Source organism: Idiotropiscis lumnitzeri, chromosome 19 (assembly GCF_059441095.1).
Source record: "Idiotropiscis lumnitzeri isolate Australia: NSW breed Sydney's pygmy pipehorse chromosome 19, RoL_Ilum_1.0, whole genome shotgun sequence".
NCBI classification, from domain to species: Eukaryota; Metazoa; Chordata; class Actinopteri; order Syngnathiformes; family Syngnathidae; genus Idiotropiscis; species Idiotropiscis lumnitzeri.
Window position 1 is genome coordinate 13,490,191 of NC_142409.1, and position 27,974 is coordinate 13,518,164.

At 48.9% G+C, this 27,974-nt stretch overlaps 1 protein-coding gene across 10 annotated transcripts; it reads left to right on the forward strand.

The window, feature by feature from the left end:
• Window positions 1–616: 616 nt before the first annotated feature.
• Window positions 617–27,898, forward strand: myo3a (myosin IIIA). Of its 10 annotated transcripts, none has more exons than XM_088282562.1 (40): window positions 617–873; window positions 1,091–1,196; window positions 3,600–3,621; window positions 4,181–4,239; window positions 5,471–5,826; window positions 5,902–6,036; window positions 10,037–10,141; window positions 10,421–10,520; window positions 11,879–11,955; window positions 13,181–13,326; window positions 14,137–14,202; window positions 14,279–14,437; window positions 14,550–14,582; window positions 14,922–15,012; window positions 15,266–15,382; window positions 15,456–15,560; window positions 15,657–15,740; window positions 15,986–16,188; window positions 16,659–16,757; window positions 16,885–16,999; window positions 17,373–17,499; window positions 17,692–17,902; window positions 17,968–18,115; window positions 18,647–18,800; window positions 18,870–18,958; window positions 19,226–19,355; window positions 19,653–19,735; window positions 19,859–19,900; window positions 20,348–20,425; window positions 20,616–20,821; window positions 20,886–20,997; window positions 21,063–21,225; window positions 21,291–21,374; window positions 21,449–21,566; window positions 21,691–22,693; window positions 23,047–23,191; window positions 25,266–25,357; window positions 25,585–25,625; window positions 26,674–26,892; window positions 27,601–27,898. In XM_088282562.1, the coding sequence occupies exons 5-40, from the start codon at window positions 5,659–5,661 to the stop codon at window positions 27,725–27,727; spliced, it is 5,175 nt and encodes a 1,724-aa protein (XP_088138688.1). In that variant the 5' UTR covers window positions 617–873; window positions 1,091–1,196; window positions 3,600–3,621; window positions 4,181–4,239; window positions 5,471–5,658; the 3' UTR covers window positions 27,728–27,898. The 10 variants fall into 10 exon arrangements, with proteins under 10 accessions (XP_088138688.1, XP_088138690.1, XP_088138689.1 ...); XM_088282564.1 differs by having other exon boundaries at window positions 5,640–5,826; XM_088282563.1 differs by having other exon boundaries at window positions 5,643–5,826.
• The last annotated feature ends 76 nt before the right edge of the window (window positions 27,899–27,974 follow it).

Sequence of the window (27,974 nt, forward strand, 5' to 3'; positions counted from 1 at the left end):
GGCCACATAGCAGAGACACTCGTGTATCGTCGTGTCCCCCCCCCACCCCCACCCGCCTCGCGCACGTGCTGTAACGCGGCTGACGTGCGAAGCGACAAAGACGACCCCCGCCCTCGAATGCTGTTGGTTGCTCATGTTGGTGACGTGGGCGTGCATGTGTCACAATGCGGTGTGTGCGGGAGGAATTTGGAAAATTCCAAATATGAGCGCTAAAAATAAACGGTGCAGGCAAAGTGCGAAAAAGTCCACGGGCCACAGCGGTAGCTGCACCTGCACGATTTGATACTAGCGATGTTTTCCAACCTTGTAGAAAAGGCCGCTTGCTTGATGCTCATGCTAAATAGCTTCGATGTTGCGCTGCTGCAACTCTCGAAGCAACTGAATGAACGAATGAATGTCGACAGATACTGTTTTCTACATCCTCTGCAAACAACGGCTAATATTAGTGTCGCACTGATGAGCTGAGGGGAGTGTGAATGAATAGTTTATCCGTCTGTCTGTCAACACAGCTGCTTGAGCGTCGTTTTTTTAATTGTTTTTTATTTTGGTGCCATTTTAGCTTTGTGTTCGTTCCTGTTTGTATGCCAGGCCTAAAATCATTCGAGTTGGATTTGCGCAGTTTATTTTGAACACGTTGTGGAACAAGATGACAGGATAAGCGAGCCAGCAAGCGCCTCTCGTCTGGCATTGTCCTTTTGCTCCTCCACATCCAACGAGGGGGATTTTGTGAGATTAGGAAACAACGAGAAAGCCTTTTTTCTGCCAATGATTCGTGTTAATTAATTGCGGTGTAATCTCACCACGCCCACGCAGGTCCGAATGTGGAAGAGATCCAGATCAAAAGTGGTTTCCCTTGGCCGGCTGCTTCCAGTGGTGAGTTTGAAATGTTGACAAGAATGGAATTAATATTTCGACCTTGAGTCTTCTACTTAAGTGCAGTGCGCGTACTTTTGCCATTTCTGCTTAAAAGACAAACCCATGTCCTTGTCCTGTTTTCCGTCCAATAAAATATAAGGTGAACAATGTGATTTTTTTTTTTGAGGAATTGGCGAAGGAAATTAGGAATGCTCTACTTGCTCCTCTGCCACAGGCGTCTTGGCTCAATTTCCTGGGCAAGCAAAGTGCTGGCGGAGGCGGCGGGTTTCCAGTTATTGAAGCATCTGAAAGGCCTTCTCGTCGGGTTAAAAGCATCCCAGGTGATCATGGGGAAAATCAAACAATATTTGAGATCGAGTTGAGGCCGGCTGTAAAAGGAGTCGCTGCAACATGAGCGTTCCATACTGTCGTCGTGATACGAGTCCATGAAAAACAAGCGGAAGATTTGTTGACACTTTAATGTAAAATAAGATAATCTTCCATTTGAGTCACATTTAATGATATCATAAAATGTACCGGCGTCACCTTTGTGCCAACAATATAATCGATTGTGATTGGCCGCAGCTTGTGCCGCTGTGATGGCGCGTCATGCGTGGAGTTGTCGCCGACATCAGCCTAATGATCTTTTCATCCTGGCTTTTGTCCCGATGGGGTCCATCCCACAGCTTTGGGGGGGTCACGGCCCGCTGGCCGCACACAATAGCCGGCCAGACGTGGGCCTCCTTTCATGCACGCCGCGGAATAACCTCCCTCATCATCATTCGCCTCGCAGCTACATGGCAAAAATCAACTCCCCCCCCCGCCTTCCGTGCAGTATTTGTTGAGTGCGAACATGCCAGCTGTTTTTTTTTTTTTAGCAGGCTGTCGTTGGCTGCCGCTTTCCTGTAAATGTGGTGGCCTGTATTGATTGCGGCATTCACACAAAGCGCAAAAGGCGATCTATACTTTTATCAATCAGCCAATCACGGCTCACCATGAATCCTGTCGCATTGCCCTTTTTTTTTTTTTTTTTTTTTTTTTTTTTGCAGGCTTTCGCACTCAAGGGGACATTTTTTTGTGTCTTGTGCGCAGTGCGAGAGCTTCACATGCATGAGTTTAGGAGGCAAAAAGTATATGAACATAACACTTCATTGCCAAATTTATTTAAAAAAAAAAAAAGATCTTTATACGTTTAGAGTCTTTGCCAGCGTCCTCGTGAGGTCCATCATAAAGGATAAGGCCTCCAAAAGAAAAAAAAAAAAACAGTTTGACTCCCCGGTTCTATAACGCGATGCCGATAATAATTCTAAAAATATGTCGTGTCAGTCCTAGAGGATGATCTGCGTGCGAGAAGCAGAAGCGTATGTAGGTTACCTGTCGGCGAAATGAAGCCTATTAGCGGCTTATGTGAGGCGTCACACTTTCTTTTTTTTTTTTTTAGCTGAGAGACATCTCAGCCAATTGCCGTGATGACATCTTCATCAGGAGATGACTCTTCCTCACACATTTTTCCAAACAAAATAAAATGAAAATGATTTTTATAAAAACGAAAGCATACGAGACTAAAACTAGAAACGCGGCAAAACTGTCCTTTGTTTTCGTCTTTCTTAATTTCGTACATGAGATTTCGGGGTTCATTTCAAATCGATCACATCAGGTTTTTGTTTTTATTATTTCTAAAATGAATAAAACACAGCTTTTTTGAAATAATAAAAAGAAACTGCTCTAAAAATGAATCCAAACTACCTGAATTGGAAGATATTTCAGGCACGGCCGCAGTGACGCGCTGAATGATGGACACTCAAATTAGCGTGACGGGGAAGCAATTCTCATCATGAGGCAGCAACGTGTCAGCTTTCACAAAACGGGACAATCATTTCGGATTGCATTCCAAAGTGCACCCATGGAAAGCCTTTTTCTCTTTTTTTTTTCTTTTTTGCAAACACATGCTGACATGGACGGCTGTTGTTGTGTTCCGGGACAGGCTGCGACCGAGGCCCGGCGCGCGCCCGGCCCCCCGCCCGGCCCAATCACACGGCTCTTAGGGCCATCCTGGGAGTCATCCGCGAGGCGATGGAGCAGGAAATGAGCTCGCTGCTGACCAGGTCTCGCTGACAGCACAAACGCAGCCCATTTGTCGTGTGGAGGCCCTTTGTTGTGCACCTCGGTGAGGCGGGGTGGGGAGGGGGGCTTATCGGTGACATGATGATGTTAGAGTCACAATTTTCAATTTAAGAAGAAATTAGCATCGATGTTAATTCGAAGCCTTCAAACAACGAAGACTTGAACACACTCCTCTTCTTGCTCTTCATCGCCTCTAGTAGAGCTCAGTGCTGCCACGGCCCGTTGTGGCACAAAGTGGTACTCCACCAAAGACACGCAACTCGAAATTGGCCCTTGCGTGAGAAAATCCATTTGAAAGGATTGCTTCAAAATCTACGGGGGGGATTCGCTGTCGTCAGGTCTTGCAAAGTGCGTGCGTGAGCGAGTGTGTGACTTGCGTTTCTGTAACAGGAGCGTGTTTGGATGAGGTCGCGGCCTGCTGCCAGTCTTCAGACTGCACGAAATGCATGAGTGCATGCTTTTGATTCTGGTTGCTTGGTCAAGATCAGCTTTTTTTTCTGCATTGTCTTGTTCTTTTAAGTAACATTCATTTGATGGATGCAAATGTGTGTGTGTTGACTTAAGTGCATTGTGCAAATCACTGTTGCTTTGTGTCTCATGTGTTTCTTGTCTCGCCGCAGCTCCCGCCGCCAGTGCTGAAAGGTCAGTTGATACCTTTTCTTTTCATTTTGGTTGCCATTTTTCTGAGACACTTTATTAGGAACACCTGCACGATGTGGGGTCATCCACGCTTTTGATCAACTATGTTTTGTTTCTGCAATTGTGATTGAGCTGTTTGTGATGGATAAAAGGGAAGTAATAATAAGAGTGAAAACTGAGAGTTATTCTCTCCACGCATGCTGGGCAAACTTGAATATATATATATTTAATTATGTTTTTTTTGTTTTCAATAAAAGAACAAATCATTTATTTAATTAAAATAGAAATCAATGAATATGTTTTCATTTTTGTGGAAAAAAAACAAAGTAATGCGCAACACAAATTTCACAGGACTTACAAATGTAAATGCTTGGTGGGCCATATTTAAAAATAAAGAAATAAATACACCGACTAAATATTGGAGAGAATTCCATCAGTGTAATTTAATAATAATCAAAAAAAAAAAGCAAATTGTTTAAAAAGTCGAGCCGGTCATCGGTGTCCATCTTGTTGCTGAGTGGCTTCCCAGGCGCTGCTCATTATTTGTGCACTTTGTACGCAGGCTACGTGCACGCCGCATAACAAACTGCAACTGCCAACCCAAAGTGGCGGTCAGACGAGGTGAGATAACACACACACACACCCCTGTTCTGGTGGGAGGTGTCCGGTGCGAGTCTTCGGGTTTCGCTCTCGTGTGTCACATGCACGATGACGATGATGCATAATTGAAGACGTCTGCAGGTCGCTCGGGCCAGCGTGACGACACTAAAATGTGCTTCGCGTTCGGTTGTCAATAGGATGTTGTGGGGTTTTTTCTAATTGAAAACATTGTCGTTAAAAAAAAAAAAGTTCTCCAGAAGCGAAACTCCTTTTGTTGTGTACCGAGGCCTGAATTTGTGCCGCCGCGAGCCGACCTAACCAGCTTTCCTTTGCGAATGAATGGCCGTCTATATGAGGAAAGGCTCATGCGGCCACACTGGCTAATTCCCGCTAATCCCAGCGAGGCGCCGACTTCCAATGGTGGCCTCGCTGTCAGATTAGTTGGCGTTGTCGCTGCCGAGCCGGGCCGCCGCCGCCACCAACGGGCTCGTTCTCTCGTCCAAATGTTCGTGTTCAGACAACCATGTGAGTGACACTTTAGGTTGTTTATTTTGTAAAACTTGAAACTCGTCGTACGCGTCGTATCTTTGGTGATTGAGTTGCTTTTTCAGATGCCAGGATGGAAGGCGGCTTTTGCTTTCCTTGGATTTAATTTGCCGTCACGGTCGAGTCAACCAACGATCGTGTCGGGCTGTTTTGTTTTTTTTTTTTCACGTCAAAGAGACTGCAAAGCACCAGCGTCTCCTGACAGGCCATCAAAAGTGCCGCTCTTCGTATTTTGGGACTTTGTCTCGCGACTTCACAGTGGCCGAGTCGTCATTCATTCCAGGAAGTAGCAGAATTGCCCGAGACATTTTCAACTTAGCATTAGCAATAGCAACATGCTAGCTCAAATATTTTTTGTCATTCTCCGACAAATGTGTAAATAATTATAAAATGATGAAAGATAATTTGAGCGGATTTATTTCTGAAGAGCGTTTCAAACTGGCAGCCCTTAATCGGTAGCAAAGAAGTCACTCTCAGTATCCCAAAGCTTGGCGACGTTCGATGACCACGTTCTGGCGTTTGCCGTCCTTGTCGTGCTCACCGATGGAATAAAAACGTGTCACCCCGAAGTTTTTAATTCAGCCCCCGACTGCGCCTCCGCTCGGGGATTATCCTCTATTTACAGCTGATGTGCTTCCAGGTTAATTCCTCAAACACAAGCGCATGAGAACACGCTTTTTCTTTTTTTTTCTTTTTCTTTTTTCAGAGGCAACTTTCAGGCAAAGGCAACGTTTGGAGAGTCGCCGTGACACTTTGAGCCGTTCAAACTCACACGTTACAAAATGAAGACACTCTTAAGGAGCATGGCGCCGACGCTAAATCCAGCTTGATGTCTCTCACGCCAACAAGATTTTTTTTTTCACATTTTTCTTCAGCAGGAGATCCCTCCTCAAAATGTTTCCCCAATCTGAGAAATCGATCGTCTTTGGCAACTTTCCGGACCCCACTGACACCTGGGAGATTATCGAGACCATCGGGAAGGGGACCTACGGCAAAGTGTACAAAGTCCTCAACAAGGCGGACGGAAGCAAAGCGGCGGTGAAGATTCTGGATCCGATTCACGTGAGTGGCGCCGCCTGTGCCGCTTGCCGTTTTCGTTTTGTTGCACTGTTTTGACCCGCCGCGTTTTTTTTGCAGGACATCGACGAGGAGATCGAGGCCGAGTACAACATCCTCAAAGCTCTTTCCGACCACTCCAATGTTGTCAAGTTCTACGGGATGTTCTACAAGAAGGACGTGAAATGTGGAGATCAGCTGTGGCTCGTGCTCGAGGTGAAAAACGCTCGTTTGTCATCAATTAACGTCGACGCAAAGCTCATCGGTGTCGCGAAATTCACACTTGTCATTGGCGGTCGACCGCCACAACATTTGAAAAACCGCACCGGGTGAAATCTCAACAACGGCGGTGGCGTCGTCGGCCTTTGGCGAGCTGGCTTGACGCTAGCTGCGCGGCGTGCGAGCGTGCCGATTAAAGGTCCGATTGTTGTCGGTGCCGCGTCTGGCCAATTTTCTGCAGCGGTGCTTAAATCTGGCTGCGGATTACGCAACGCTAAAGCAAGCGGCAGGTGGAGGTGGAGCATGGCGCGCTGACGATGACGGTGGCAGAGTTAACCTGGAGGCCACCTGTGGGATTTGTTTGCAAGCCAGTTGGCGACGTTTCCATTGGGGGGGGGGGCTGTCGCATGTCACAAACTGCTCGTGTTTGAGTACAAACGCGCTCGCCCGCATGGTTCAATTTTTGCTGCCTCGGGTCGAATGTTGAACAAAGTTGCTGGGCGACAAATCTCGAACATTTTGGAATAATTATATTTTCGCATTCTTTGTATTTGTATTTGGTGGACGTCGCCTCCTGCTGGCCGTAGCCCGCTGATTTGAATTTCAGGCCAGATCGCGCTCAGCCATGTCTTGTGACTGTAACGCGTTCATTTTCAAGTCGGTTAGCGATTCTCAATGTGTCGTACTCCCTCTAGTGGTGGGCCGAAGAATCACTGCCTAATTACAGTTTGGTTGTATTTGAACGCTTTTTAAATTCAGTTCATGTGCGTTTAAGAACTATTTGTTTTTGTTGTAATGTTCAAACTGTTGGGCGTGATGGCGAGTACGTTTTTCATTTCATCTGAAGAAAATGGACGTTAGCGGCTGTGATGTTTGCGCAGCGTTGCACGCGCCGAAAAGAAACGTACCTCCCGCCGTCCACGTCTTCGTCTCTCATATTTCATCCGGCGCCGAAATGTCAAACCTGTAATGGAGGTCAAGCTCGGAGCGCAAACGCTCACGGCGAGGGAGATGTCGCTTTTATTTGTCTTTCTTTTCGTGTCGTAAGCGTGCTGCGATCCATCAACCTGCAGACGTCTGCTCGACTTGATTGATGATCTCGTCGACATGATTCACGTGGCTTGTTTTGGAATGAAAAAGGTCTCGTTGGCGATTTGATTTTCTTTTTGATTCATTCTGGAAATGGAAATGTTGTTGTTTTCACGAGGAAATTTACAGTCATGGTTGTTTGCCGCATCTTTGAAACGACACATTCATTTATGAGGATCCATTCAAATAAAAAAATGGAGTCGTTTCATTTGAAATGTTTTTTTTATTATTATTATATATTATTTCTATCTTCTGTGATGGCAAAATCCATTTGACCGCCTTTTTTTTTCCTCCTGCAAGTTTGTACGGCTTTCCTGCTTCATTTACACCCCCGCCTCCCCAAATTTACTCGAAATCTGCTGCTTTAATCCTGCGGCAGAATTTCCTGCCTGCCAGTCGAACGTGTATCAGAGGATGAGCGGGTGGGGGGGGGGGCGAGCGTACACGCACGTGACGTTTAGCGATGATGAGGATGTGCTCGCTCTCCATGGATACTGGCTCCTGCCTCTCGTTTTTTTTTTCCTCCTCAACAGTAATTCCCCCCCCCCCTCGAGCTCAGCCCAAAGAAGCGTTCTCATTACCAACAAGCCGCATCCTCCACTTTTCTTCCGTCATTCATGAAGCGGGATGAGACGAGCGCACTTTCATGTGTCCAATTTAGCAGGTGGGCAGCTTCAAAGAAAGCGGCCACGGGGGCCCCACTTTGATTCTGTAATCAGAAATGAAAAGCGTGTGATTTACATGCGCACGTCACAAAGGCGGCAAATGTTCCAAGCCGTCTTCTCCAAAATGCTTGAAGCTTTGCCTTCCGAAAAGCAGAATTGAAAGCAGACGGTCCAAGTCATGAGGCTTAAATTGCACGCGGCAAGGTGAGCCGGCAAACATTTGGCTGCACGTAAACCTTCGCCTTTTCCTGTTGCGCGCCTCGCCTCTCCACGGGATGGCGCGGTTCCAAATAATCTCAGTCATCAAAGTCGGATGAGTCGGCGCCGCGTTTCGTCTTGACGCTTTGTTTCGTCCGCTCGGGCCACTTCACGCCCGCAAGCTCATGCGCATGACGAAGCGAGCGCCTAACCCGGCGGGTTGGCCGACTCGCATTTAAAGCTGTCCGAAGATGGCGTTTAAGATGAGCCCGATATGGCCGACTGCAGTTTCGAGCAAATTTCACCCAAACACGACAGGCAGAAAGTTTGCTTTGAGTGGATCTTTGACGTGTATGCTCGCCAATGGCGGTGAATGAATTATGACTCCTTTTAAAGGATTTCGTCGCAGCTCCGCTCACGCTGTCGTTGTCCGCAAAACGGGAGACTGTCGGATAACATCACTTTGACAAAGTGAAAAGAAGACGTTCTCCAAATTAGAGGCGGAGCTTGCGTGCTTCAAGCTGTTTGTTAGTCTCGCCCGCTTCAAGTCGACTGCAAAAGTGAGAGAATTAAACATTGTCGTTCGCTTTTCAAAGGAGGCTCTCACCCGAGAGTGAAGCTGAAGATGAGGCGTTCAAATCGCAACTTGAAAGCAGCATTTCAAAAAGCCAAGCTCTCCTCCTCGCCACTTTTGTTCCTGATCGAAATGCCTTTGTCGTTTTGTGCCTTGGTGGAGGTCTTTGCTCTCCTCGCTTGCTTTTTTTGCAAATCGGCTTTCTGTTTTGTTTCGGCGCTTCGGGGGAGCCCATTTCACAATCAGAAATGCCTTTATTGTCATTGCACTCAAGTGTGCAACGAGATTAGAGGGCTCCCCTCTCCAGTGCGATACAACAAGAATTCAGACAAATATATAAATCAGATAAATAAGAGAAGAATTAAAATAATACTGAATAGGATATATAAAAAGACATCACGTTGCTGTTCTGCAAGGCAAGGGTGGTCTCGTGTGTGTGTGAGAGTTCAGAATAGAGATGGCTATCGGAAAGAAACTGTTTCTCAGTCTGTTGGTCCTTGATTTGATGCACCTGTCGGTCCTGCCAGAGGGCATCAGGTCCAACAGGTGTGAGTTTGGGTGGGTATCGTCTTTGACGATGTTGAGAGCCCTGCTGAGGCACCGGGCGGTGTCGATGTCCGACAGTGAGGGGAGAGGGCAGCCGATAATCCTTTGCGCCGTTTTGACCGTCCTCTGGAGCCTCACTCTGTCCGCCTCAGTGCAGCCGCCGTACCAGGTGGAGACGCGTGCGTCAGCAGGCTCTCGATGGACGAGTGGTAGAAGGCTAGCAGCAGCTTCCTGTCCAGGTTGAATTTCCTGAGGACTCTCAGGAAGTGCAGCCTCCGTACCAGGTGGAGACGCGTGCGTCAGCAGGCTCTCCATGGACTCAGCGAGCGCACGTATGGCCTCGTTATGCTTTTTGTTTTTCGGGAGCGGGAAATGGGGCTCATTATAATGAGAAAAGTTGCCGTTTTCGCCGTTAAAGACGCTCATTGAAATGCGAAACGCGCGCGTCGCCGCGTTGACAGACGACAATTTTTTGTATTCTTTTTTCCGTTTCTGTTCCGCCTCCGAGCAGCGCGCTTGAAGCGTCTAATTTTCCCTTCCACCTTGGGCATCTTTCATGAAAAAGCCCGAAATGTCGGGGTTGCTATTATGGTTGCCATGGCAACCCCATGGGTCATTCGCTGTCATTTGGCGAGGGGGGGGGGGCGGCTCGTCGTTGACGCTTCGGTCGCACGACGGCCGCCAAAACGGGAAGGAAACCTTTGCGTCCTGCTCACGCGGCGTGTCGAATATTTAACTCGCCTCGTCGGCGGATTAGAAACGAGCATCCGCGCCGTTCACTTTCTTCCCCTCCCACTAAGCCGTACGATGTAAAAAGAACCAACGTTGCCATCAAAACCGCCTACTCGGCCCGACCTGACGGTTCCGTGACACGAGCGCCGAATTGCAATCAATTTTTTTTCCAATTGTTTCTTTTCTTTTGTAGCTTTGCAACGGCGGCTCGGTGACGGATTTGGCCAAAGGCCTTTTGAAGAGGGGGGAGCGCATGGACGAAGCCATCATTGCCTTCATCCTGCATCAGGCCCTCTTGGTGAGCTTTCGCCACCTCGATGGAAACACTTTGAATGTTCGTCACTCGTTTGCTCCGTGCACTTTCACGAGAATATTTTATTTATTTTTTGTACCGCTGTATGACATCTCCACAGATGATGTCGATGTTTGTTCTACTAGTACGCAATTAAACCTTGCAGTCGTTCTCCAAGTGTGATTCCTAATTGAGGACAAAAGACCGCTCTCGTTTTCGGGCTTAAGATCTGCACACGATGCTCAATTTTGGTTTTCCTCAAAGTCAAAGTTTTCTTTTTTTTAGGGACTCCAGCACCTGCATGTCAACCACACCATCCACAGGGACGTCAAAGGCAACAACATCCTGCTGACCACGCACGGAGGCATCAAACTGGTTGACTTTGGTACGTGACGCACCTCAAAGGCAAATTCGTCGCCTTGAGGTTTACATCGTAAAAAAGAAAAGAGCAGATTGGACCAGCTCGTTGAGGCCGAACAAGTTCCTGAGCTCATTTCAATGATTTGTTTTGTTTCCAAATTGGTCTCACCTTCCCGGAAGTTGTGAGCTTCCATGAAAACACGCCGCGACGCAGCTGCCCGTTTTCATTACAAGTAAAAGCATGTGTAGCTTTGCATTTAGCCTTAAAAGCATCCGACGACAGTGAAGTGCACGTCTCGCTCAGGAAGAGGAAGATGAGGACAAGGCTGCTGTGTGATCGCGCGGCTTGATGGAATCTCTTAATATGTCAAGTTGCATTTGCGAGAGTCGCTCATTCGCCTCTCCAAAGTTTGCAACACGTTGAGTAAAGTGAAGCCGTGCAACGGCGCCGCTCATTGTTTGGCAGAATTGTAAAAAAAAAAAAAAGTCATTCCAGTTTACGGGAAGTTTCAAGTTGTGCATGTTTGGTGTCGTTCAACGTTGCTTGTAATCGTTCACGAAGCCGTCGCAACAACGCCGATTGCCGCAAGGCTGTAACATTTCAAGTTTGCATCAAACCGAAGGCTTAAAAAGAATTCATGTGTAAAAGTTAGTTGGCATTAATCGTCCAGTCAGAGCGCAGGCTTTTTGGGGACGTCACCGTCGTGCGTCGCAATTACGACGCCGCGATAGGGCGGCGCATCTCGGAGGTTTGGCTCGTACCTGCGAGGGTCTGGAAAAGGAGCGGATGGCGCTGACGCTTATCAGATCCCGGCCGCGTCCAATCACAGCCAGTCAGGACATTGAGAGTTAGCAATTAGAAATGAAACGTGCCGGCCGAGCAAAGCGTTGAAGGAAAAAAAACGTGTTTGGTGGGGCGAGCGGGTGCTGAACTGCGTCACGAAGGGATTAATTTTCACACCCCCGCCCAATCCCGGTGGGGGGGCTTCTGCTACGACGAGCGAAGAAAGCCCCCGTCGTGACTCATCTCCAGAAAATCCAAATGTGTCATGAATATTCTAAAGAACACTTGCGCTGATTATGTATTTATGGAAACTGCACCGATCGTCTTGGGAGGTGAAAATGTGCCGCATAAAAACAACACCGTTTTTTTTCTTTTAACTTGAGAGAGCGAACATTTGAACGTGTCGATTGTTTTTCAAGGTAACGACAGCGCGGCTGGTTTTCGTTCTCTCTGAAAATGTTGTCGTCACTCTTTGCAATTGAAAGCAAGACATCATTTGCATGTCGTGACAAAAGGAACGAATGCGTGCATGTGTTTTCTTCATCTCGGTTGCCATAGCAACTGATTTCCCTTTTTTTTTTCTCGTGTGCTCACCGCAGGTGTTTCCGCCCAGCTGACCAACACTCGCTTGAGGAGGAACACCTCGGTGGGAACGCCATTTTGGATGGCGCCGGAGGTGCGTTGCCCCTCTCTCGGATTTCCGCCGCGCCGCGTTGGTGGGCCGCAGTTAATCGTCGTCATCTAGCCATAACGCGCTCTCATCATCGCTCTTCGCTCTTCGCTCGTCTAATCAACCCTGGTCGGCTTCGACTGGCTTTCCGTCGCCGCCGTCGCGCTTCGTGACCGGACAGTTTGACGTCGGCTTCAACGTTTGCTGAATTGCCTTCTTAATCGCACGTTGAATTGGACAGCGAGCCATCGTTTATCGTGGGGGTTATGTTCCACATCCACTTGTGATCGATGGAAATTCATAACACAGAAAACCCCTAAAAAAAAAACTGACGATTAAAGAAAAATAAAAGCCAACATTATCATGTTGCCTAAAATTTGCTGCGCTTCGCAACGTGAGCATCGACGTTGGGCTAATTGCAAACCTCCAAACTGCGGCCGCCTTAACGTCCACGTTGCCCCAACGTCGCAAACCGCAAAAAGAATGTCATTCAAGACCAAAACGGAAGCCGCTTAGCTTGATGGCAACGAAACGGCCGAACATTACCGTTAACGGGCGAATAAGAATTAGCATGGACGTTCGAGTCACGAGGCAATTTTACACCAACGGAGCAGCGACGCATACAAACACAACCTTGAGCCATGCTCTCATTTTTCTGCATCCTGAACCGTCATTCACGTCGCACAAAATAAAATAAATAAATCCATTTTAGCATCCTCATTTCCCAATAAATCTTGAACGCGTTTTTTTTTTTTTTGTGTCCGTTGGCTGAGAGGCGATTTTGCATGCTGTGCAAATGTTGCGTCAGAATTGCGCCTGCGTGACGACGCCAGATTTGAATCGGGACGCTCGTGGGCCACTAAGCTTCGAAGAAAGCGCGGGATGAAGTCCGTCCGGAATCGCGGGATTAATTCCACCTTCTTGCGGAGTACGCCAACATTTATTTGCCTTGCTTAACTTTTAATCTGGCGTGGTAAATCTGCGACAACAAAATAATCGCCTTAAATTTGCCAGAGTAATAGCGCACACAATGCCCATTTGTGATTTGCAAACAACATTTCTGATCGGGTCGTTTTTTGGTCATTGTAACAAATTTTCCTTTTTTCTGTGGAACGCGGCGTTTAAAAACGATCTTATTGGCAAAAGAAAATAAGCCACAAGACCAAAATCCTATTTTTGTCTTGACGCAAATTGACTGTCCTTCATGGAATCTTTTTTTTTTTTTTTTAAGGTGATTGCGTGCGAGCAGCAGCTGGACTCCACCTACGACGCCCGCTGCGACGTCTGGTCCTTGGGCATCACCGCCATCGAGCTGGGCGACGGAGACCCGCCCCTCGCGGAGCTCCATCCAATGAGAGCGCTCTTTAAGATACCCCGGTGAGCCCCGCCCCCTCGTTCATCGCCACAAATAACTTTGGTGCGTCGATTTCTGGTTGTCCTCGACGCCGTCACGTGCGGTCAGAAAATCAAATCGTGGACTTGTGACACCCTCGAGACGGCAACTTGAAGATTTGGGCTTGGTTATTTGTCACCACTGGTGAATTGTGGCTTGGATGCCGACGCCGCCAAAGTCCTGTGAGCACTTTACTGTCACTGTCATTTTAACGGTGTCTTGTCACACGCGCAGACGATGCGCTCGCTGCGTGGCTCCCGCTCGTCACGCCGTTTTGGCCGAGTCTCTGTGACGGCCGCGTTGGACCTTCAGGCTTCGGCTCGTCACCTCTCTGCTTTGAGCGCGGACGCACTCGAGGCATTCGTGTCACCACCGACACCCGTGCCGCTTTTTTATTTATTTTTTCTCTTTTGCTTGGATTTTCTTTTAAGGAACCGAAAAATGAAAATTTCCAGAAATATCCACCGCTGACGCTTGCACAATTTCTCAACATTCGCATGTGTTGCTCAAAGCGAAGGAATGGAGTGCTGCGAGTGATGGCTGTCAAAACAAGATGGCCGCCTCCCGTTCTAATTCTAAGTCTGCTAGCTTAATGCTAAATTATAAGGAAGGAAATTAGCCAAAATGTTGCGTTGGCCCTTTTTGCACACGCAGCACTTTCAGACGAGAATCGGATTTGATGATTGAAAAATCGCATTTTTCAAAGCCTTGACGGAAATTGCCGTGGATGTTCTTCCGATGACTGCGCAATCGGGCCGTTTGACGTGACCGTGACTTTGTATTCATTTTGCCAGAAACCCTCCGCCCACCCTCCAGCAACCCGAGTTGTGGTCGGACGACTTTAACGACTTCATCCGCAAGTGAGCGAGCGCCGCACGCGCCGACATTCACCTGAGGCGCAATTTGTTGTCCTCACGCGGCGGCTTCGCCACTCAGGTGTCTCATCAAGGACTTTGAGCTGCGACCGAACGTGGTCGACCTCCTCCGGCACGTCTTCATCCGGCAGACCGTCGGCAAGGACAAAACGCTGCAGAAGCAACTCATTGACCTCATCGACCTCAACCAGCAAATCGGCGTCATCGAGAAGACCAGGTGGTCCGCCTCGTCGGCGTTCGCCGTCGGCGCGTGCTCCTCACCGTATTTCCTGTGCTGCACAATTTGAATTGCCTGCAACTTTTCTCTTGAAATCTTTTTCCGTCCTTTTAAGCCATCGCGGAAAGAGCCGAGACAGTAATGAAAGGTAACGAAAGACGTCCCGCGGACGTGCGCCTCGTGTGTCGGAACCTCGCGTGGCACGCCCGACCCGTTGATGCGCCGCTCGTTCCGCACCGGAAGCTTTTTAGCTTGTTGATTTCGGGCCAGCGCGTCACCATGGAAGTCTGACTCATGCGGACGTCCGCTTCACTTTGCGCCTCAGCTTTTGATTTTGTCCTCAAGTGGCTTTTCGAACTTTGCCGAGCAACTCGCCCAAAAAGAAAACTACGAAAAATACGAAATGAGTTTTTATTTAGTTTTTTCTTTGCGTCCATTTTCAAGGTCATTTTATTGATTGATTGTTTTCTTTTTTGGCTCGTCGCAGGCATGAGCGCATCCACACCAAAAAAGGAAGCAACACCAAGCCGGACCGGGATGAGGACGACGATCTCGCCGCTTTGGAAGTTCTCGATGAGGTAATGAAAAAACAAACCAAATCTTCACAGAGCGAGCCTCAAGTCGTGTCCCGATGAACACGCGTCGCCATGGCGATCATTTTAAGCGGCAAAATGACGCATGAGATGGAGATCTCTTTGCATCGGCAAAGATGTTTTAACTTTGAGCGTCAACAATGTGTGAAATTGCAGCGCCATTCGTCACGATGAGGCGGCGTTGTCGGCTCGGGCCGGCGGATATTGGCGGCATGACGCTTTTGTCGCTTTCTCGCAGGATTCGGTGAGCGAGCGGCTGCGGGAGCGCTACGGCAGAGATCAGATCTACACTTACGTGGGCGACATCCTCGTCGCCGTCAACCCCTTCCACAAAATGCACATTTACGCTCCGCAGGTTTGACTTTTTTGCAAGACCAAAATGTCTTTCTGAACGGATGATCAAAGTTTCTCGGTTCCCGTCCCGATAGTACAGTAAAATCTACGTGGGTGCAAAGCGGACGGCCAACCCGCCGCACATTTTTGCCGTGGCCGACATCGCCTACCAGTCCATGGTGTCGTACAATTCCGATCAGGTGACACTTTTTTTTTTTTTTTTAGTGATTTTCTTTGTGAGTCTTTTAAACGGCCGTGACACATGCCCCCCCCCCCCCCCCCCCCCCCGCTTGCAGTGCATCGTCATCAGCGGCGAGAGCGGAGCTGGAAAAACGGAAAGCGCTCACCTGCTCGTGCAGCAGCTCACCGTCTTGGGCAAGGTGAGCTTGAAGGAGCTGGCAAAAGTACGCACGCTCAGTACTCGAGTACAAGGAGGAGTGCTCCCGACATACAAAAGTCCACATGAATTTTTGCCGTTCGTCTCCTGAGCCGAACGACAACTTGGCAGGTGTCGGGCTCTTTCCGAAACGAAAGGCGTCACAGAGAAAAGTCGTCCGCCGTTGACGAGTCCTGAATTTTTTTTTTTCTTCTGTGATGAAATGAAACGCGTTGTTTTATGTGGCAGGCCAACAACCAGTCGCTCCAGGAGAAGATCCTGCTGGTCAACAGCCTGCTGGAGGCCTTCGGAAACGCCTGCACGGCCATCAACGACAACTCCAGCCGCTTCGGCAAGTACCTGGAAATGAAGTTCACCGCCGGCGGGACGGTGGTGGGCGCCAAGATTTCCGAGTACCTGCTGGAGAAGTCTCGCGTCATCCACCAGGCTGTGTAAGACGTTTTCAGATTTTGAGTGTTGATCCCCCCCCCCCCTTTCCCTTTTATCAGTGTTTTTTTTTTGGGGGGGGGCAATTTTTGGGCCAGGGACAACATTTGAATAACTTTTTTCCCCCCCAATCCATCTCAATGGGCGTCAATTCTATGCAGATTTTCAAGTACTGCTGCTCAACTACACCTTAAAACTGCAACAAAAGACAAATGAAGTTTTTTTGTCTATTTAAGTGATTTGCACGTTTGCGACGCACAACTGGAAATTCTGTAAAAACCTCATCAAAAAGGATTGATTCAAAATGTCGACACGAGAGGGCGGCTTCACTGTATCTTTCTTCTAATTCGACGTTGTATATTTGTTTTTTTTCAAATGTTTGCCGCCTGCTTGCTTTATTGACTGATTTTTACGATACATCAAGAATTGACGTGCACTTTCCGTGGATGTTTCCGGTGCTCGTATGTTTCCGCAGTGGGGAGAAAAACTTCCACATCTTCTACTACATCTACGCTGGCTTGGCGGACAGGAAGAAGCTGGCCCACTACAAGCTGTCCGACTGCAAAACGCCAAAGTAGCTCTCTTGTCCTCTTGAAAAAAAAAAAAACCTTTTTGTTGTTTTTCACGACATTTGCATTGAGACGGCTCAAATAGTTGAGTGAGGTGCATTTGCCTCCTCACGCTTCCCGTGCGCCTCGCAGGTATCTGTGGAACGAGCACATTAAACTGGGGCCCGACATCGTGAGCAACACGCGCTACAAGGAGCAGTTTGACGCAGTGGAGCAGTGTTTCAAAGTCATCGGATTCTCCCTGGAGGTAAAAAAAGAACAAAACGCCGTGTTTTCCCTCTTGCGCGTTTTTCAACAAGGCACCTCCGAAAGGACAAAAGGCAGCGCTGCCGTCATTTCGTCATCGCCGCGCTGGCTAATGAAGCGTCGATTGCCTCTGGGATCCGGCCGTCAATAGCACTTATTCTTGTCGACGCGAGTTGAGACAAACGGTCGAGTGACACGAGAGAAATTCAAAGAAAACAAAAGTGATGTTTTGCAAAGAAAGATGTTCATGGATGCGGCAAAGCACTACTTTTGTCTACATGAAGTTTTCCTGTTCCCCACGAGTCATTTTGAGAAGCACTTTTCTAGACTGAGGCTGTTTGGTCTTTTTTTTTTAAATGAAGTTGCGTTTGCAGGAGCTGGGCAGCGTGTACAGCACGCTGGCGGCCATCCTCAACTCGGGCGACATCGAGTTCTCCGCCGTGGTCTCGGAGCACCAGACCGACAAGAGCGACATCGCCAACATGTCCATCCTGGAAAACGGTGAGAGAAGGACTCTCACGTTCATTTCGTCCGACTTCCCATTTTTTGGCGAGCCCTCTAGTGGCCAGCATGTGCGCTCCGAAGACAATCGGCTTCAGAACACATTATCTTACCTTAAGCCCAATAGAATAGCGCCGCCCTACGTGATTGGATATCGCTTTGCCTGAACATTTGTTTTTCCTCTGGCCCCAGTGGCGTCCTTGCTGCGCATCCGGCCCGACGAGCTCCAGGAAGCCTTGACCTCCCACTGCGTGGTGGCCCGAGGCGAGACCATCGTGCGGCCCAACACGGTGGACAAGGCGACCGAGGTGAGGGACGCCATGAGCAAGGCCCTGTACGGCCGCCTCTTCAGCTGGATCGTCAACCGCATCAACGCGCTGCTGCGGCCCGACGGCCAACTCGGGTGAGAGCGCCGGACGTGACCCGACGTGGCGAGCGCTCGTCCTCTGACTGGCCTTCATCCTCCAGAGAGGACGACAAGGCTTTGAACGCCGGCATCCTGGACATCTTTGGCTTTGAGAACTTCAAGAGGAATTCCTTTGAGCAGCTGTGCATCAACATCGCTAACGAGCAGATCCAGTTTTATTTCAACCAGCACATCTTCGCTTGGGAGCAGGTAACTGGGTGCATATTGTCGTTCTTTCCAAATTCATTCTCACAATATCGCAATTGAGTTTCTTTTGTTTCGTCCACATTCTTGGAAATCAAATCGTCTTTTGCCAGCGAAATGCAACGAATCCGTTCCGAGTTTCACGAGAAATCGTCGTCGTCGTCTTCCTTCATGCGGACCTCACGGGAGGGAGGAGGTGTGGGGGGGGGGAGTTGCTGCTCCCCCCGGGGGAGGCCACAGAATGCTTTGTTAAGGTTAAATTATTTGCTCTCGCCCATGGAGAGCGGCTATAAATCAGACGAAACGAGGCTCAATTAGGGGGGGGGCGCTAAGTGGTCCATTTCAAAAGCTCTCTTGAGGGTTCTTGTTGGCACCGGGCCCAGACATACATTTGTCCGACGCGGCCACCATATACACTTGAGCTTGTTTCCGAGTTCATTTGAAATGCATCGCTCGCCGACCTTTTACACAATTGAAGCGGATTTGATGTGCGTTTCGAGGCGATCAATCGGTGAGATCTCTGCGGCTCGTGTGCAGGACGAGTACCTGAACGAGGACGTGGACGCTCGCGTGATCGAGTACGAGGACAACCGACCTCTGCTGGACCTGTTCCTGCAGAAGCCGATGGGCATGCTGTCCCTCTTGGACGAGGAGAGCCGCTTCCCGCGGGCCACCGATCGGACGCTCGTCGGTGGGTTCCTTGGCGGCATTTTGGAAAGTTTGCTGGTCGACGTGTAACCGGCAAGGTGCGATCTTTTAGAGAAATTTCAAGATAACCTGAAGACCAAAAGCTTCTGGAGGCCAAAGAGGATCGACCTGGGATTCGGTATTCATCACTACGCCGGAAAGGTACGTGGATTTGAGTGAGTCGCGATGCCTTTTATCGTTTCTATTTTGGGGACATAAATTGAGAGAAACAAATGAGGACCAAGCCTCGTGCCTTGCGGTGCTCCACGTGATTGAATAATTATTCATCTACGCGGGGAAAAAAATCGCATTGTGCAATTTTGATGGGGATTTAGCGCGCACCTCTTTTGCGTTAACGGGCCTCGTAAACAACGTTAGCCGGCCTCACTGGGCTCTCGGGACGTTGACGTCTGTGATCTAAACGCTCAGGTGATCTACAACGCTGCGGGATTCCTCTCCAAGAATCGAGACACCCTGTCGGCCGACATCGTCCTCCTGCTGAGGTCCTCGGAGAACGAGCTCGTTCGCAAACTTCTCACCCACCCGCTCACCAAAACAGGTGAGGACAGTCAACCCTAATTGCGCTTTACAATTTCCTTTCCATCCTAAATGCAGCCCCCCCCCACCCCCCCTCCAAAAATATGATCCCAATCCGGCATGTATGACGAGTTACTGCTTCTTCCAAATATACTTGCACTAGACCTGCCTTATAGAGCGACCTTACAAAAAAACACCAGACGGACTAAAATAATTTAAAAAAATTAATTGAACATTTAACATTGAGCTTGCGTATGTAAAAAGCAAAATGTTCAACCGGAGCTCCCGTGTCATCATCATTGTGGTGTTCTTTTGCCAGGCAACCTTGCCCACACAAAAGGCAAAGCCATCAACACTCTGCTCAACCCGCGCACCCCCACGCGCACCCTCACCTTCGCCAAGGTACGCGCGCTCACTCACGTCTCCCACGTTTGCTTTTTTTTTTTTTTTCTCTATTTTCCAAACGAAAGGTGAAAGCTTCTCATTTGTTTCTGCTCCTTCTTTTGCTGCATGTCTCTCGTAAAGATGGGAGTGCTTACCTTGTACAGTTCCTTTGCTTTCACTGAGGTAACCATTATTTTTCACTTGTTCCAACCCTCGCCTGCGCTCTCGCCGAGTCTCCTCCTTGCGACGTTTCCGGATTGCAAACGAAAGCGCCAGCAATGTGGGCCCGTCGAGCTCGTTGTCCTGTTTCGCTTGCTTGTGGCGCCGTTTCCATTTCCAAAAGCAAATCAGCTTTTTTTGTAGAGCGCTTTCTGCGTTTTGTTCATCTCAGCTGATGGCTGACAAAAAAACAAAAATGCTTTCTTGATGACTCAATCTGGTGATTGGTTGTGTTTGTTTTTTGGTGGGGGGCTCAATAGAATAATTTGCATTCACTCGCCGTATGCTGCGAAAGAAAAGCTTGCTAATGCTAGAACGTTCGCTCGCTGTGGTCATTTCATTGAAAAAAAATGCAGAATGAAAAATGTGGTTGTTTTTTGAGCAAAGTTTTTTTTTTTTTTTTTGTCTCAGCCGGTTGACGCGGACACGCCCTACCACCCTCGAGAAACCACCAACATGAGAACTCAGACGGTGGCGTCCTACTTCAGAGTACGTCCACTCATTTGCCACCACGTTCACCTCCAAAAGGAGTGCTTGTTCCTGAATGTGCCATTGAACGGCTGTGCATTGTGCAATTTTTAAATGTTTAAATTGCAATTTGTGCCCAAAAATGTCTGCAAACGAGCGCTGAGGTTTACGTACGCGCAGAAAGTCCTTCCGTCTTTTCTGCTCCTTGCAGTACTCCCTGATGGATCTTCTGTCCAAGATGGTGGCGGGGCAGCCCCACTTTGTGCGCTGCATCAAACCCAACAACGACCGACAACCCAACAAGTTTGACCGGGAGAAGGTTCTGGTCCAGCTGCGCTACACGGGCATCCTGGAGATGGCCAAGATCCGCCGGCAGGGCTACTCGCACCGCGTCCCCTTTGCTAATTTCCTCAAGAGGTGGTGACCCACGTCAACTCTCCAACTTTTTTTCCTGCTCGCTGATGCCGATGGGTCGCCGCAGGTATCACATCGTGGCGTTCCATGCTGACGAGGAGCCGGCGGTGACTCCGGAGACGTGCGCGACCATCCTGGAGAAAGCCAAGCTGGAAAACTGGGCCATGGGCAAGACAAAGGTGGGACCAAACATGAAGAATCGCCATGTCACTTTTCAAAATGATGGCGGTGGCCGTTTGTCCAGGTTTTCCTGAAGTACTACCACGCCGAGCATCTGAATCTGATGGTGCAGCAAGCCACGCGGCGCGTCGTGGTGCTCCAGGCTTGCGTACGCGGCTGGCTGGGCTCCAGACGCTACCGCCGCTTGCTGAAGGAGCGAGAGCGCGGCGCTCTGGTGCTGCAGTCCGGTGAGTCAGCTGCGCCGCGTCGACGCCCACGAGCATTCTTTCCTCATTTTTGCTTCCGCGCGCAGCTTACAGAGGCTACAAAGTGCGAAAGAAGCTCTGGGATGACAAGAAGAAGAAGCTGGAAGCCTTTGTGGTCCGCTTTCAAGCTGGTAAGAGCCGCTCGGAATGTGGTGAAGGAAGCGCACTTTGTTTGGAATGACGTCTGCTACGTCGTCTTTGTCAGCCTGCAGGCGCTACCTCGCCAAAAAGAAGTCCACGCAGTCGCTGGCCGAGAAGCACAAAGCGGCGAGCAAGATTCAGGCGCACTACAGACGGCACAAGGACAGGAAGCGAGAAGAGAGGCAAGCTGTGTTTTGGTTTTTTCGCGCTTCTCCTCATGAGGCTCACAGACGAGCTCGAGTCCATCGCACTCAAGACATTAAAAAGTCTTTTTGCACAATATTGAGTTGGACCTCTCGTTTTCAGAGAAGCCTTAGAGACGGCGAAAGCCGAGAAAGCTCTGAACGCCGATGAGGAGAAGCCGCCTGAGCCAGTCCAGAACAGCGCCGAGGACGTTTGTCCGGCTCCAAGCGATGAAACCCGAAGTGAAGAAGAGGAATCCAAGGCTGCCGTGGTCCTGCAGCGCAACTTCCGCGGCTACCGGGAGAGGAAGAAGTTTAAGGAGAGAAAGAAGAGCGCGGCTGGAGCCGAGCTGCAGCCGCCACCCGTGGAACTGCCCGAAGCTGAAGGTGGACACGAAGACGAAGGTGCCGAGAGCCCGGAGGATGAGGATGAAGACACTTATGAGGCGGAGGAGAACGAAGACAGCGATCACACGCAGGTTCCAGACGACGACGACGACGTCGAAGTGGCGGTCGCGCCCGAAGATGGATCCGGGGACGAAAACCCGCCTGAAGAGGACGGAGACTCCTCAAGCTTGCGTGAGGAAGTCAAAGCTGCCACGGTCCTCCAAAGTAACTTCAGAGGCCACAAGGAGAGGAAGAGACTTGAGGAGGAAGCCGAGAGGAACCGAAACAAGCCGTATGAGCAGGAAGCTTCCCCGGAAGACGCCCTGGAGCACAACTGTGCTGACTTGGAGGAGACCAAAGCCCCCGCGGTGCTCCAGGTTGACTTTGGGGGCCACGAGGAACGCAAACCACTTGAAGACGAAGCGACGATCCCCGACTGGAGGACACAAGAACGCCAAGGGGGGCCGGAATCCTTCGAGGACCTTCAAGTGCCGGTTGAAGAAGCGGCGACGGAGGAACCTTTATCTCCCGACGACGTGGAGCTGGAGTTGGCGGAGGAGGCTTTGGAGGTCCGTGATGTTGTGCTGGAATGTGAAGACGAGAAACGCGAGGACCAAGAAGAGGCTGCTGCGCTCAAGATCCAAAGTCACTTCAGGGGCTACAAAGAGCGCAAGAAGATGAAGGCCAGCAAGCAGGCGGCGCACGAGGAAGCCCGGCAACTCGAGTCCTTCTCCAAACAGGTCACTTCCAAACACTTGAGTGTCAAATTGTGAACTGAGTCAAGGTCAGTTTGATGACTCCAATCGATTTTTTGGGTTTTTTTTAATCGCTTGGGTTCACCACACTCTTAATCAACTGTTGTATCCGTGACTTTGTGTGTGTGTGGCTTTGGGACGGTGAGTGACGTGGGTGTTAGCCAATAAGAGTTCACTGCTGGTGCTAGTCTGCGTTAGCGTTAGCATTCCCACGATTCGTGACCTTGTGTTGGTGATCGTCGACGCGATGTTGCGGTACGCATTGCAGATTATCGTCGTGGCCATGTTTGAAATGTTTTCGCACACCCTAAGAACCAATCACCGTCGTTCCTTCGCAGATCGCAAAGACTTCTCACAACTTTGAGGCCCTGCAGCAAAAGTTGACGGAGATAATCCAGGCCCATCAATCGAAGCCAGAACGGATCGGCATGTTTGTCAAGGAGAAAGCAATCAACGGCTTTGCGACCCAGATGCACAAATCACGTAAGCGAGAAGTTCCACCATCGCACGACAACTGCATGGAATGCAAAATATGCAAACAACTTCCAAAATAATGGTGTCGTCCGTTGGAGCCAGGCAGTCCTAAAATGTTTTTGATATTTTGCTAGATTGGACAACTGTCATTTTCAGACTTTCATTTGTCAAAACAACAGAACATGATTTTTTTTTTTCCTTTTCAAGCTCATCCGTCTTTCGGTGAGACGCGTCTGACTCATTTCCTGCTGAAATGTTTGGATTTGATTTGCAAACGTTTTGATTTCTGCACAGCGAGTGGGGGAGCCTTTATTTCCGCCTTTTGTGGCGAGGAACGCGGCGATGTTATCGGCGCCGGTGCCGTGAGTTTTGATTAGATCGGCGAGCGAGTGAAAGTCAAGTGGCCAACCAGAAAGTCAAAATAAGTCTTTGCTTTTTGGGAAGATGAGCGGCGACCGGCGGCAAACGCAAAGTTGACCTCAGACGCTCGCGGGACGCCAATGACGCGATTGGCTCGTCTCGTCTTTCGCTCGCTTTTCAAATTGTAACGGGACGCTGGCTGACGTGTTTGGGAAGTGGCCATCTTGTCAGCTGCCAATCACGTGGACTTTAATATTCACTGCGGGAAAATAATGGGAGCTACATTCCGGAGCCACCTGTGAAAATGCAATAGAGGCGAAAAACTTGCTGACGTTCGTACAAAACCTTTCAAACAACTTCTACTTTGCGCAAACAAAGAGCAGCGACGCGTACACAGTCCGGAGTCTACAACAAAAGAAAGTTAAGCAAAGTATTTTTAAACACGAACAAATTCATCATTTCATCCAATTCAAGTCCGCTAATTTCATGCTAACGGAGATCATTACAAGAGTTATCGCAATCTTAAAGTCGCGACTTCTGTTATAAAACACACAGAGCAGCAACACATCCAAACAGAACATTCAACAAAAGAGAAGAAAATATCATTTTGTCTAACCAAAGTCTGCTAGCTTAATGCTAACGTTACATGCAAATGATCCCAAACGGGCTAATACGGATTGACAGAAATGTTACAGTCAGAATGCAACTGCCGTTTTAAGACACACTGAGGAGCAACGCCGACAAGGTACGAGAAATTGGAATCAGCGCCTTTGAAATGTTCTCGCATCCATTTTATTTGATTTATTTTTTCAAATCAAATCTTCAACTTGCCCTTGACTGACTTTTTCTTTGCAGAACACATGTCCCGAGGTCTCCTGTCAACTTGCGCGTTATTTCCCCGGGTTCATATTCATGCCGGTAATAATCCACTCCATCATCATTGCGCAATAAACGCCACCGCCGCAACGGGAAAGGTCGTCAAAGCTTAATCGCATTGAGACAATGACAGCGCAGAATTAATTGGCGGCGGCGGCGGCGTGGAATTGTTGCGGCAATACCAAATGACCTTTTCAATGATCTTGTCAACTTTCCGCTCGCTCGACTTGCTGGATGGTTTTTATTCACCTGTTGGCGTTCGTGCCAACGTGATTCATAAAAAGTAGCAAGATGAAGGTCGATGTGATGTATTTGCGGTGGCGTAAAATGTTGCGGCGACAAAAGTGATCCATCGCAGAGAAGTGGCCACCAGATGCTCCAAAAAAGTCATCGCTCTCTCTAGTCGAGATTTCAAAAAGAAAACTTGGACTCTGAAATGTCAAAGTATAAAAAGTAAAACGATGGTAAAGTCTAGAGTTAGCCGCTGACCGGCAGCATCTCTGCGGAAAAATTCAAAGTGCCGACGAAGCCTGAGGTTAAACGTCCGTGCGGATGGAGGTCAGCTCAGTAGGACAAAGGTCGCGCCGGGGTCAAATAGCCGCTGGGCCGGAATTAATCAACTTTGCCTCAAAGTGGGCGCCGACCGCTTGAATTTTCATCATCAAGCCGGCTGCCGAAGAATTTGCACGTCTCCAAATGTTGTCGTTTGAAAGTTTCTGATTTTTTTTTTGCCAGCGAGAGCGTGAGAAAAGGCGCGAAGAAAAAAGCGCATATTTTCCCAAGTTTCAATGGGTTCTGAAAATGGTTGTTGGGCTTGTCGTCAACCGTTTTTGCGTCCCTCCTTCAGCCGACAAGAGACTGTCGCGGCCCCCCCGCCGTACCCTGCAGCCGAAGACCCTCAACACCCCCGAGGACTCCACCTACTACACGTTGATCCATGTGAGTGGCCGACGTGAAAGATGGTCCGCTTCCTCGAGCGAAAAACGCTTTGGGGCTAAAAATAGCCGCGTCTTCCTTTTTTTTTTTTTTTTTTGTGCACTGCTTTTTTCCCCTCCACTTTGTTCTCATCTTTATGGCGCAAACTGAAAAAAGGTTTACATTGAACTAGAACGCATGTGGACACTGCAGATGATGTTGATGGTTGACGTGTTGGCTCTCCCCCTCAGCGCTCCGTCCAGGATGACAAACGCAAGCCCAGAAAAGAAGGGTAAGCGCTTTCAACTTCCTCTTAAGCACCAACGCGCAGTGCAGCCTCATGGTGGGCGGGACTTAATGACGCGCTGTCACATTTATGAGCGTCTTCCCGTGTCGCGTCCACACGCCGGACATGTTATATTTGAAATCTAAATGACGCTGGCCTTCTTTGGGACTGTGTGAGCGCGAGCGAACACAAAAGGGGCTCCGGGTTCAGAATCGTCCGATAAATAACAACATTTTACATGCGCGATTAAGAAGCACGAGAGGCCGGCACGAGACTTTGGCTGAGGGGGGAGGAGTCAGAAGGTAGTCACGGAGTGTGTCCGCGGCCCAAAAAAATGAGACCGATAAATCCTTGGTGTATGTTTTATAAAAAGGTCTGAGTGTAAAGTGGCCATCAGAGGGGACTTAAAACGCAGCCCTGTGGAACACCCGAAATAAATGCGGCCATCTTTCTATGCAGCTAGCACAATTCTTATAGCGCAGATCATTTATTGCCGGCAGAAGTACATCCGGAGTCCACTTCGGAATCTTGTGGACTTTCTGAACCATTTGTGAGGAACAAAGTCAGGCAAAAACAAGATCCTGAAATGAACAAAAAAAAAATATCCTAACAATGTTCCTGGTAGAAAATTGGTCTGTGATTGGATCGACTTTGAGGACGGCTGTGATGATTACGATGGAGCGAAAGAAAAAGGCGGACGGAAGGAAACTGCAGCGAGATTTACAAGAATGGAAAAAAGTTGACAGGTCCTTTCGTCCTCGCGGCTGATTGGAATATCATTAACGTATGAAAGTCGTTGATCAAGCGTGTGGAAAATGCACCGCTCACAACGGACATGTTGTGTGTTCACAATAAGTGAGTGTGTGTGTGTGTGTGTGTGTGTGTGTGACCTGAGCCAAGACTCGTGCAACACAAATTGCAGAAACGCTTGATGCTGATTCAACTAAAGATGATTTCGGGGAGCAAAAAAGTTCAACCAAATTTCAACTTGCGTCAACTATCAGAACCATGGTGCTACATTTTGACCTGGACTTTTGCTCTTCCGTCTTTGCAGTCCAGGTAAACTTGTGGATGTGGACCAGCACTACTACCAGGCTTTGCCCACCAGCAAGTCCGCGCCTGCTCTTGCCTCTGAAGAAACATCGTCGCAAAGCCGCGTCCGGCGCACGTCGTCCGAGGACCGGAAACGCTCCGCGGACAGCGAGCCAGAACTTGCCGAGACCGGACAGCCAGAAGAATCCGAGCCGGAGTCCCCACCTGCCAAAAACACAAGGTACCCCCGATAAGAGCAGTTCATGCGAACATTGAATGGCAAAAGTGGTAAACAGGCTGACGGCAATTAGCATCCATGTTGCAGAACTTCATCCTGAAGCTTCAAAGAAGTGCCTCTTTCGCTCGCCCAGAGCAGCAACACGCACGTCCTCTGCAGCTTAATGACCAACGCTGCTTCACATCCAGCAAAGCTCAGTGCTGCCAGGCAGAATGTGGCGCTGCGCGGTACTGCAACAAACTAAATTGGATCTTGACTTCTCACATTTGGGGAAAAAAGATGTCCTTCAAAATCAGAGTTAAAGTGGCGGAGGCTCGCTAACGTACTGAGCTGTAAAAAGTTTGCGAATCTCTGAAAGGACGCTTGGGAATTTCAGTGTCAGAAAAGAAACATTTCGTCACTCATTGTCTTTGCTTATCATTAAAAAAAACAAAAACCTTTTGTCCAAATTAACTTGTTTATCCGGGGAATGGACTTAAAAAGAAACAACATCCCCGAGGCCGCCTCTCAACTGAGCGCGCAGATGGCGCTCCGCGTTCCGTGCCGTCGTCTGGCTGCGAGCGTTTAGGTGGAGATTTAAAGTCAAGCTAATTACGGGAAAGGCGTCGTAGCGAAGACGCCCGCAGCTTTCCTCACCTTTATTAAGTCTTTTTTTTTTTTTTATCTCTTCCTCCCCACACTTTGCAATGTTTGTTTTTGTGTCGTCTGCAGTCTCTCCGTTGCCAGAACGCCACCTGCCGGCGGTCGCGCCGACGACAACCCGTACGACTTCAGGCATCTGCTGAGGAAGACTTCGCAGAGACGAAGGCTCATCAGACAGTACAGAGCAAAGGACTAAACTTTTTTTTTTTTTTAACTCAAACGATGATGACAAATAATTGGTTCTGATCCCATATTTGCACGGAAACAATACTGAGCGACGAGCGCTTGTTAGAAAGGCTGAACACACCTGTGAATAACAAATGAGCTTTGTCTTAAAAATGCCTGTAAATAAAAGCCTTGCAATTTAGTCTTTTTTGATTTTTCTTTTTTTTTTTCAGTTTGTTTCTATGAACATAAAAAGTGCTTAAATTCCCCACTCTATT